Raw genomic sequence first — 11,270 nt, 5'->3', positions numbered from 1 at the left:
TGGCAAGTTATTTTAAAACCTGTCCATATATGGAAGATACAGCCTGTTTAAAGATGTGTGGCAAGTTTGTTTAAAACCTGTCCATTCATGAAAAAGTTAAGTCCTGACACGACCACCTATACTCTATGTCCTTATATGCAGCATTCCATAGTATAATACTATGGAATGCTGCATATAAGGACATAGAGTATAGGTGGTCGTGTCAGGACTTAACTTTACTGTATTCAAACATTAAGTGTAACCTTAAACTTTAAGGTAGGAACACAGGTCTTGTACGTGACACATCATATTTATATGCCGAACACATGTGGCAAGTAATTTTAAAATCTGTCCATACAAAGAGAAAGTTACAGCCCAGATTCGAGAAGTTAAGCCTGACTAATGGAAGGACGGACGGACGGTGTAATTTAAATATGTCCACCTTCAGGGGCCTAAAAAAGATACCAAAACTGTTTTTAAGCAAGATCCTCAAAAAACAATTGCATAACTTTTCATAATGTTTGATGAGGTGTTCAATTTTCATCTGTATTATGCATTAAACATGTTATATTAGCCTAAATAGGTTTTAATATTGTTGAGTTTTATCAAGCTAACTTATGCGACTTTAGGTCCAAGTTACCATTACTCTTATACTTTGAACAATATCATCACGAAACATTAACAATATGATGGACATACGCATTACTTATACAAACAGAACTGGTACCCTGAATTTTCACTTTTTGTGTTAAAGAAGTGGTGACCAAAAAGGAAAGTTGTTGAACTTGTATGCACCTCTCATCATCCAAGCTTACTTGCAAATATGAACAAATATGAGTTAACAATAGGCTCTAAACATTTTAAACTAAACATTTACAAGATCTTTCATTTATTTGTTCAAATATATAACAACATTTTTGAAGCATAAAAATCATGAAAAATCATTCAAGAGACTCACACATTTTATAGGGTATTGTGAACAAACTGCTTCAACAATGGTTAATCATCATTTGGAAGTATGTTAAGAATGCATTTACATAAATGATTTAAAATGTTACAGAAAATGCTTTAGTTGCAAATTTGAATGATCATATAGGTAGTTTGCAAGAATATACATAATTTTGCTCACATCATTTAAAAGAACTTTTGTTTGTGTAAATAAATAAATACAATTACTTATAACTTATCTTGAACATGAAATGACAGAAATAAAAGTTATGCAATATCAAATTACATATACGTATTCAGCTTTACTTCTCATATCCAAAGAACACATTATAATAATGTGATGCAGTGAACCGATTATACGGCAGATTTATACGTGTTTTACCCACTTTATAAGGGCCTCTCATGTCACCATTTGGCAGAAGCTTTACATCACCAGGTTTTACTGTGACATTTTCTTTAAAAATCCCATGGCGACAGAAAACAGCTATAAAATTCTTCAGTTCTTCACTGTAATACATTCTAAGAATTACACCTTTCGTGTACACAAATACAACTACAGTCATCACGAATCCTAAAACAGTTACTCCTCCAGCCAGAAAAAGTGGGTCAATAGGTTTGTACGTATCGCTTAAAACAACCTTCTCCCTTCTTGTGTTGGATTCATTGGATCTCAAACTTTTCCACGACAGATAGGCTGAAACACCAGTCAACGCAATAAATGAAGCGTAAATCATCGGGACGCCTATTGTGTACTGTCTTGGATGAGAAGCAGCGTAGGCAAGAACGTAGTTCTGAGGGATATTGTCCTCCTGATGCATTGGGCGAAATTCTTTCTGTACAGAAGATTTCAACAGGTACCTTCTTGGCTGTTTAAACACTTGCGATAAGCATGTTTTACTTTCAAACGTACAGCAAAATCTGTGTCGTAAATTTACAACCTGAAAATAAGAAAAACATGACTTGAACCAAATCCAGGTAAGTAAAATTTAAAAACAATAAAAATCTAAAGAAGTTTACAAACTTCATTAACATTTTTCGCTATTTTTGTTTATTTATGATCTCCATAAAAAAGGCATTGGGTTGAACAGTGTTTTAAAAGAATATTATTGCATGAAAAACAGGTCAACATATAGTACTTACAAGGTACTTAGCAGCCATATTTGAACACCTTTGTTTCAAAGTGAACACCCCAAATCCTGAAGTAAAGAATATTTTTTAATGAAATACATGTATCAGTATAATCATTATACAATTGAATGCCAGACCAACAACTTATTTTCATTAGTTTTGTTCTTGGTCTTGTGTACAAAATTGCCAATTTTGTTACCAATTCCACTCAAATTTGACCTGAAATTGGCCTTGTAGGTCAGAATGACAGACAAGTTTTATGAACACTGTTAGCAGCAAATAAATGCATACATGCCAAAAAAGATTATTTTTTTTTAGATATTTTACATCAGGCAATAATGACAAAGTGAAACCACAGTATGTGAGTGAAACTGAATGTAAAGAAACAACTCCGCAAGGGTGAAATGACTGTTTAAAAAAGGTTTGATAAATGCCAAAAGGAAACCTTAACAACAAGTGATTAATTAATTTGAAGTTACGATCAAAGGCAAAGAAATATTACTATTTTGGAAAAGGAAGAAGGAAGAAATTAATAAAATTCATTCCATTCTCTTAGTGTCTGAACGTCATCATAGCTGATAGTATTAAGCAGAATTTTTTAAAGGACTTTGGAGGTAGTTAAGTTTAATTTGCAGTATTACAGTATGACATGACAGTGTATCATAAGAATATGATAAATCATGACATAAAATAATTCTGTATAACGAAAAAGTTAGAAGTTTTCATAGCGAAATATATGTGAATACGTATTTTGTACTTTCGCGTCTAAAAATACTTTGAAATTTCGCCAACTTAAACCTGCTAAAAAATCCCCCTGAATACTACCAAAATCCCCCTGAATTTTCAGCCTTTCTGAACAAATCCCCCTGAATGGTCTCCAGAAAATATGGCATGTATGTAAATGGTTAAAGTATTACAATATTTTTTCACAGCAAAATATAAAATTGCCAAAGCTGCCTTGCCAAACGTTCCTGGGCCATTCATGTCTTTGTATATCACTGTTTCTGATCATGTCAGCAAAATATATAAGTAATTAAAAAAACATGATAAATTAAGTTCATCCTCTTAGTAATAGTTAAGTTTCCAAAGACTAATTCTAGCAAGCTATAGTAAAAACTTAGATGAAAGCATTCTCCCCCAATCCCCAACTTCACATTACCATGCTTCAATTCCCATGTACATATTGCTTCTCAAAACTTTAATGATTGAAATGTTTACTATATATCCTCAATTTATATTCTTGAAAAGGCTAACCATTACACAGTGGACGAGTGGTATGTCAACTAGCGATGTTATCATAGTATTCAGTGTTCTAATCCATCAAACTTTTTTGTAATGTCTGCATGCATATAAACTGCTTTTGTAAATACTTTTTCCAAGTATCTATTTAAAACTACATGTATATGCTTTTGTTTCAAGGTCACCTGTTCATTGTAAAGTCTTGTTATGTTATCCATGGATGTTTGTTATTTATGTCAGCAAATAGTTCATAGAGCAGGGTTATGGTTTTTGTTTTCATTTAACTAACTTTAAATAAAGATTGTTTTATCTAGTAGCTTGGAAGATGAAAATAATTAATGTAAATTCCACATACATGTACAGGACTTGAACATTTTGAATTTTTGAAAGAATCCATCTGAAATTTGATACTTATAAGAACTTCTCTCATAGATTGGCACCGAAAAGAATTATACATTAAACCAGTGTTTAAACCCTTAACAGTGTTATATATGATGTTTTTTTTATTATATAATATTGTATACAGTAACTATTTTTTGTAATGTTGCCATAGATGATAGATGACCATGAGAGAGGTCAAACTTTTAGCATTGGTAATAAAATAATAATGTATAACCGAGAGAGTAATATTAATTCATATGCTGATTGTCAAAAGAGTATATTAAACAACATATAAAGAATACATTTAATGAAACCACACATGTGTTTACCTCTTCCTAGTGTTATGTATCAGTGGCAACTTTATAAATAAGGGACGTAACTCAAGATATCTTAAATTAGTAGTGTTTAACCTTTTATAAGTCACGTGACAAACAAAATGGCTGCTGTCAAGCACGTTGTTTTGGACTCGGGTGCATTTTTGAGGAATGCTCCTGTTCAGGTTGGTTTTTGTACATATCAATGCATTTTAAGATTCATGTAAGTCAATTGAAAAATGGTCTGATTTGCTTGCAATCTTAAAGTTGTCACACCATTTAAATTCTTTAACTGAAAAATGTCATGCATAAAATAGTCAACCAATAATCCACGGATTGCTCAACAGTTCGCAAGAAAGAATTCTACCTACTTTATATCTTTAAAGGACATTGGGGAGACCCTGTATACGATCAATGATGTTGTTGGTGAAATTCGTGACAAGGCAACCAAACAGCGGCTGCAGGTTCTTCCATACACACTCAATTTCCGTGAACCCTCATCGGAAGCAGTTAGAGCCGGTAATTACAGCAATGGCTAGATGATAGGACATGATTCACTGTTGCCTTTAGATCATAACATTCCACCTAGCTTAAAGTAAAAAGCAGAATAGTCCCACCTGCCTTTATTTCCTCTTTTATAGACACTTTAGTACTGGTTGGAGAGCAGTACCCGGCAGTTTTTGCATGTTTTTGAAGATAGGGGTCAAGGTCTACTAACTTTACAATATTAAAATTTGTTTTGTCATGAAGCGCGTGCCTAATTGGGGCCACAAAGGGGGTAATCAATTAGTGCCAATTTACGGATTATGAGAAGCAGTACCTGGCAGTTTTATTTCAGTACCGCTCCTTGACTATAAAACCGATATTTATCGGCTTATTAAGTATAATTTCCCCATGGGGCGCCTCTATTGAACAGGGAAGTAATACTGTTAACCAAGCGCTGGAGTAGTTTCGCTTTAACAACGCGTCTAAAACCACACCACGGATACATAAAATTTTGAATATGTCTCAATATTGTTTGAAAGCAATTGACGGGCAATATGAAAATATCATTTCAACAGGCTTTTTTGAAAATACATTTTGCTGTGATTCATCGACGAATAATCGTTTATGACCAACACTTGACTGTCGGTAAATGCTAGTGCTATAATTAGATATGCAAATTTATTCAATTGCGCATGCGCAGTAACATTCACGTGAGCATCCCCCACGAGAAAGTTGGCTAACTTTTTGACATTTCCAATACTTTTTGTAAATAAAATGTTTAAACGTACGCTTTGTGTTGGATTCGATGCAAATGGTGTTGCTTGGATACGGTTCTTTTTTACCATTCTCACCTTTTTTAAGAAGATTTAAAAAAAACACGAGTAAAAAGCGATTGTCGGCTACTGCTTTCCGCTGGCTACTGCTCTCCAACCAGTATATATAAATAACCATAAATTACATAATGTGTATACCACAGTTACCTGTAGTTTGATCATACGAGTAATCTGGGTTTTTTATTATTGAATTGAAATTAAAACTAAAAGATATATACCTAATCAAACATTGTTATTTTGAATGCTAAAAGATGCACTCTCACAGATTTACCGTTTTTACAACTTCTTTATTTTTTTGTCTTGGAAAGAGCAAATTTTTGCGTAAATATTTGCAAACCAATGATAAAAGATTGCTGACAAAAGATCAGATCGCAGATTTTCATATTTACGTTTGAAAATTAATATTTAACGGCTTAAACCGTTACTAACAGTTTAAGAAAACTGCATAAAACATGAGTTTTTGAACTGCAATATAAAAATCTGCGATTTAATTTTTTGTCAGCAGTCTGATATCACTTGTTTCCATAGATATTTGCAAAAAATGGCTCGTTCCAAGACGAAAAATAAAAAAGTTGTCAAAACGTTTTCCAACTTACTCTAATTTTTTAACCTGAACTTATTCTTTTTATTGCACCTCATTTTGGTTAAATCTTTCTGGCGTTATTTTTAAAGAGACTTGATTATGATATATTCTAACCAAATGGCACTGTTTTGAAGTGTTACAAAATTGAGACACAACTTTAAAAAGTTTTTAGATAAAATAAATCACGACCTACATGTATTTAACAAAATATTTTTGCTCAGTGGAAAAGGTAACAAACTAAACAAATATTTTACATAATATACACAAGTTATGCGGCTTCCTTATTTTTAAACAATTTCTGATATGAAAAATCATCTAAAATGACCCAAATAAACCTGTAGTATGTGTTTTAGTAAATTTAAAACCAAAGGAGGCCTAGATAATAATACAAACAAGTTCATCCCGGAATGCAAAAAAGGGTGTTCCCTAACCTAGGGACCATAATAAGGATCAAACTTAAGCAACTATGATGCATTCCAGGATGAGCTTGTTTGTATTATTACTGACATTTTAGATAATCTTATTACAGCTTAGATATTGTACAATTTTAGTGTCTGAGTTTGCAAAGAAGACAGGAGATTACAGAAGTCTGTCAGCAGTGGATATTCGGGTGATGGCCCTCACCTATCAGCTTGAAAAGGAGTTTTGTGGAACAGAGCACATCAAAACTCAACCGGAGAAACAGGTATTTAAGCAGATAAATCATATCAGTAATTGTCCGATCTGATTTATCCCCTCTAAAGTCTATCAAACAGTTTTTTTGTACAGAGATGTGTTATATCTGTAAAAAAATGAAAGAAATTGTGTCTTAAACTAGTTTGGCACACTTAAATTTAATATTTACAAGAATAAGATTCACATAGAATTAAAAAAAATGACGAACAGGTACTTGTACACAGCTTTAGAGGTATAAAATGTAAGCCAGCTATTGTTCAAATAATTTTGAATCACTTCATACTAGTGCAGAGAAGAACAATTTACATGCAGAAAAGGATGGCTTTTATTGTGTCCTAAACTTAAATGGCTGGCTTTAAAAATATAAGAATTAATTTTGCTTCATCATATTTGCAAACAGATTTAATAATGAAGTCCCAGTTTTCTAAACTACATGTATGCTATACCTTAGCCTGATTGGTATGTATTGTAACGCTCATTCAGTACCAAATTAAATGAAACATTCATTAATTTTAGAGACTTATAGAAATTAGTTATATCAATTGTAAATTTCAGTAAGATGCTAGCTGCATAGTTCACATGTTTCAAACAACAAATGGCCTGAACTTGTTCGATAATTTTGCACCAAAGTCTGTGAAAAATAAAAAAAATGTATATAACTGTAAATCTTTTATTTAATACCAGGTTGAATGGAAGTCCAGTTCTAAACCCCTGGAGAAGGCGAGAGACATTGCAGGCTTCTATGTCAAACAGAAGGTATTTTGTCAGAATTTTGATATTCATTGCATTGTTTCATTGCCATTCAACATTCCTGGCATTTATTACTTCCATTTTAGGAATTCGCATGACCATTAATTTTTTGTAATATTTATTTTAATTAACTTAAGTACGCTGTATTCGTTATTTCCTTCAGATTTTGAAAATGCATGTAATAGTCTTATTTATGTTTGAATGTATTTTAAAACTTTGAATATGCGAGTTTGGTTTGTGGTAACCAAGCCTGACAAGTGGGTTTCCTTCAGTTACTCAGTGGTTTCCCCCACAACATAAGACCACATTCTCACTAAACATCGTGACAACGACAGTGATTAATATAATGTTGTAATAACTTGTTTCACAATCTTTGTTATGATAAATTAGTTAAAACTTAGGAAAAGTTCCAATTACAGTGGTATGTCAGTTAATGTTATATACAATTGCCACATTAACTCTGTCTTGACTATGTAGTGATGCTTTGTAGAATGTCGGATCCTCCAGAACAGTGTCAGAGTGTTCGGAGCAGACAGAACTGCGGTCAGAAGATGTCCCAAATATTGATCCTACATCTGAGCATCATGATGATTCAAGTGAGCAAGAAAAGAAGGAAGTTGTAGAAACTGATAACCAAGACTGTAAAAATAGTGAATCTGAAATGTCGGACAAAGAAACTGTAAGTGAAAATATAGATGTAGATCAGAAAGCTGATGATAAGTGTTTTGAGTCGCAAGAAGGAGATGTCATACCGGAAGGTGATATTGGGGAAGAATCTGACAGCGACGATGATGATGATGATAGTGGTGTTGATGATGATGACGATGATGATGATGGTTGGATCACCCCGAGCAACATCAAGGCAGTGAAGGAGAAGATGGGAGGGGACACTGTGGAGAAGGCCGTCATACAGGTTGGATGTCTCACCACAGACTTTGCCATGCAGGTAGTTTGCTATGTTTTGTTTATACTTATTGTCATTGTGAAGACAGCTGAAGTATGTTGATAGGAATATGTTTCCTTGATACAAACCTGTACGTTCAGAAATTGTTAACCTTGGCCCCGTTTCAATATGATAGCTGACTAAGCTGTGAGATAAATATCCTTAAGATATTTTTATTGAAATGCAGCTTACACCAAAAACAGAGTTACGCCTTTAGCCTTAACATCTTTATTGAAACAGAGCCCTGGTGAGGGTCGATCCCACAACCTCTTGTGTGAGCGGACACAGTGTAGGTCATTTAATTTTTAAAATCATTTTAATGTTATGTGTTCAAACTTTACTGACCTAATAAGAATTTGTTAATTATGTCCCTTCTTCTCTGAAAGAAAGACATTCAGTTTTTGTCTGAATTTTTATTTTCCAACCATATATTTGCTTGCAGCAGAACTTGGAATTTACTTGAAGGAATGGATTGAATCTTGAAACATACTGATAGATTGATGGCAGTGGCATTGTAATGTTGCGCGCCTTGGAAGAATTATAACTCTGGGGCTCTTTGTTCCAAAGTTACCTCCCCTTGTTATTTTTCATTAACTTCATCAAGGCCATTACAAAAAACAGTATTGGAAAAATTCAGTCTAAACTGTGAACACTTATTGTTATCACTAGTATACTAGTTATGGTGAAACGTTATAGATACAAAAAACATGTTTTCTTTCCTTGCAGAATGTCCTTATTCAAATGGGACTGAACGTTGTATCTGTAGACGGCATGCTGATCAAGAGGGCCAAGAGCTTTGTACTGAGGTGCTTTGCCTGTATGAAGTAAGTTAACACTTGTGCATTCTACCATACATTTCCTGCATGGCATGGCAGATAAATAGGGATCATGTTGTCCAGCTTTGTCGAATTCCACATGATATACCGGTATACGTTACAGGGTTTGTAGGTGACCCAATATGGGATACACAGGGCACAGAAAACCATATTCGATATGGTTTCCATTGCCCCATTATGCATAGAACCCAAATCAGGTCACCTACTAACCCTGTAACTTATCATAGTTGTTTGATGTGAAACAGCAAATAGGGCAAGAAGAAGTTACTGAGTAATCATTAGGTTCTGGATATTTAGGGTATTTCCTTACAAAGTTATATATACGGTATACCAAGTGCCAATATTAAAGCTATTAACAAGTGACTATTATGTACTTGACATCTCTATTGCTGTTGCATGTGTCATTCCCCTACTGCATCACTGCAAATAACTGAACATGAAGGCAGTATAATGGTGTGAATACTGGGTTAGAATATCTACATATAACTCTCTCCCCCAGGATCACAACGAACGTGCAGAAGCTGTTCTGTCCCCATTGTGGCAACAAGACCTTGAGCAAGGTCTCCATGACAGTGAATGAGGACGGCTCTATACGCTACTTCCTGTCCAGGCGTAGACCACAAAACACGCGCGGCACAAAAGTGAGTAGTTATTGTGGTTGAGTTTAAGATAATTGGTTTAAAATGTATTTAGTTTTCGAAGTGATTTTTCTGTGTTTTCAAAGAATAGATGGTTGAGGAACTGTCCTATTATTATTGCATTGCCAGTTTGTGGTTTTTGAGGGGTGGGGTGCTGAAGAAACCTAAACAACTGTCTAATAAATGTACATGTGTTACACATGATAATAAACATACTCCTGTGTTGTTTCATGTAATTTCATAACTTGCTTCAATAATTGTCAAGTTATCTCCCTTGAGCTACTGAGAAAATGGGCGAGCGTCAGCAACTGCATTTTGTGTTCTTTTTGTATTTTTGAAGATCAACCATCATTTATTTTAAATCTGACTGTATAATTATGGTTTAGACTGACGAATAATGTTGACATCAAACAGCATTACAGAATTACATGTAGGTATGAACCATGGAAAAGAAACACCGTTGCGTTCATTAGATAATTCTAAAAAACGGCAGTGAATTAAAAAATATGTATTCTTCCAAATTTTGTATAAGCTACTTTCATAGTAGGTTTTACTTCTTAATAAGTAAGGGCTTTTTCCATTAAAACATACAACTCTCCCCAGAAAGGCAAAATAAAGAAATTCTATAAAAGGAAGTTCCCTTCATTTTTCGTCTATCATTTATGCGTTAAACTTCTGAAAGGTGTGCATGTTCAAATGGAATAGCCTTAAGAGGTAGTGCTACATTCATAATCTTTTTTGCATTTTGACATATTCGTAAAGACCTGACTGCTTTCTTGTTACAGTTCCGATTACCTACTCCTAAAGGTGGAAAGCACACGTTCAATCCGATACTTGTGGAAGATCAGCAATTGGCTCATAACAGAGTGTCGAAAAAGGCCCGTGCAAAAAATGACGTTTTCGATCCTGATTATGTAACAAAAGCGTCGCCTTTCATCATCAATGATGTAACCAGTCGGGCTGCCAAGTTGGGAATTACTCCTCAGTCAAGGGGAGGCCACTATTGGGATAAGAGGAATCCAAATGAAGTTCGGAAAAAAGGCACCAAGAAAAAGTGATTGACTGATGTTCAGTATAAGTTTATGAAGTAATGTTTAAGAAAATTAATCAATAAAGATTGTACAGTATGTTTTGTTTTAATCATCTATTTTTCAAGAAAACTAGTTATTTGATGCTAACTTACATTATGATAGGAATTATTCTATTGCTTCAGTGAAACATGCAGTTTAGAACTTCAGAGAAACATTACTCTTAATATTGTACATTCGAGGTATTAGTCTTACCGGTAATATTCCGACACTATAGGAAGAGCATATAGCTGACAAGTAGACCATATGATACAGCCTAGTATTTGCCTTCAAGGCCATGCTTGAGGGTAAGAGCACATAGCCATTTTAAAGTCCAATCCAAAACTCCATATAGCTAGAAGGATTTCGAAATGACAAGACACAATATGTTCACCTCATCAATTTGACTTGTAGAGATTTTAGGACAGCTTGGGTTTTGGTCATACCTTGAAGGATAAGTGGTAAAAGGG

The 11,270-nt window shown here is 34.0% G+C and overlaps 2 protein-coding genes across 2 annotated transcripts; one reads left to right on the top strand and one right to left on the bottom strand.

Moving 5' to 3' along the window:
- Positions 1-860: 860 nt before the first annotated feature.
- On the bottom strand, positions 861-4,034 carry LOC128244677 (uncharacterized). Its single transcript, XM_052962710.1, has 3 exons — positions 4,005-4,034; positions 2,068-2,123; positions 861-1,865 (listed from the first exon to the last, which is right to left on the bottom strand). Exons 2-3 carry the CDS (start codon positions 2,083-2,085, stop codon positions 1,230-1,232), a joined length of 654 nt encoding a protein of 217 aa, XP_052818670.1. The 5' UTR covers positions 2,086-2,123; positions 4,005-4,034; the 3' UTR covers positions 861-1,229.
- A 57-nt stretch (positions 4,035-4,091) lies between these two features.
- LOC128243440 (RNA-binding protein NOB1-like) lies at positions 4,092-10,860 on the top strand. Its single transcript, XM_052961227.1, has 8 exons — positions 4,092-4,174; positions 4,376-4,508; positions 6,443-6,576; positions 7,251-7,322; positions 7,807-8,262; positions 8,986-9,083; positions 9,595-9,736; positions 10,519-10,860. Exons 1-8 carry the CDS (start codon positions 4,112-4,114, stop codon positions 10,789-10,791), a joined length of 1,371 nt encoding a protein of 456 aa, XP_052817187.1. The 5' UTR covers positions 4,092-4,111; the 3' UTR covers positions 10,792-10,860.
- The last annotated feature ends 410 nt before the right edge of the window (positions 10,861-11,270 follow it).

Source organism: Mya arenaria, chromosome 8 (genome assembly GCF_026914265.1).
Source record: "Mya arenaria isolate MELC-2E11 chromosome 8, ASM2691426v1".
In the NCBI taxonomy this organism is placed as follows: Eukaryota; Metazoa; Mollusca; class Bivalvia; order Myida; family Myidae; genus Mya; species Mya arenaria.
This window is presented reverse-complemented; position numbering and strand designations above follow the sequence as displayed.

What these genes read in the sequence shown, in the direction of transcription:
- LOC128243440 (XM_052961227.1), top strand. Translation starts at nt 4,112, where the DNA reads ATGGCTGCTGTCAAGCACGTTGTTTTGGACTCGGGTGCATTTTTGAGG. An exon ending in TGAGGAATGCTCCTGTTCAG is followed by an intron (nt 4,175 to 4,375) that starts GTTGGTTTTTGT and finishes ATATCTTTAAAG; the next exon opens with GACATTGGGGAGACCCTGTA. An exon ending in GCTTCTATGTCAAACAGAAG is followed by an intron (nt 7,323 to 7,806) that starts GTATTTTGTCAG and finishes GATGCTTTGTAG; the next exon opens with AATGTCGGATCCTCCAGAAC.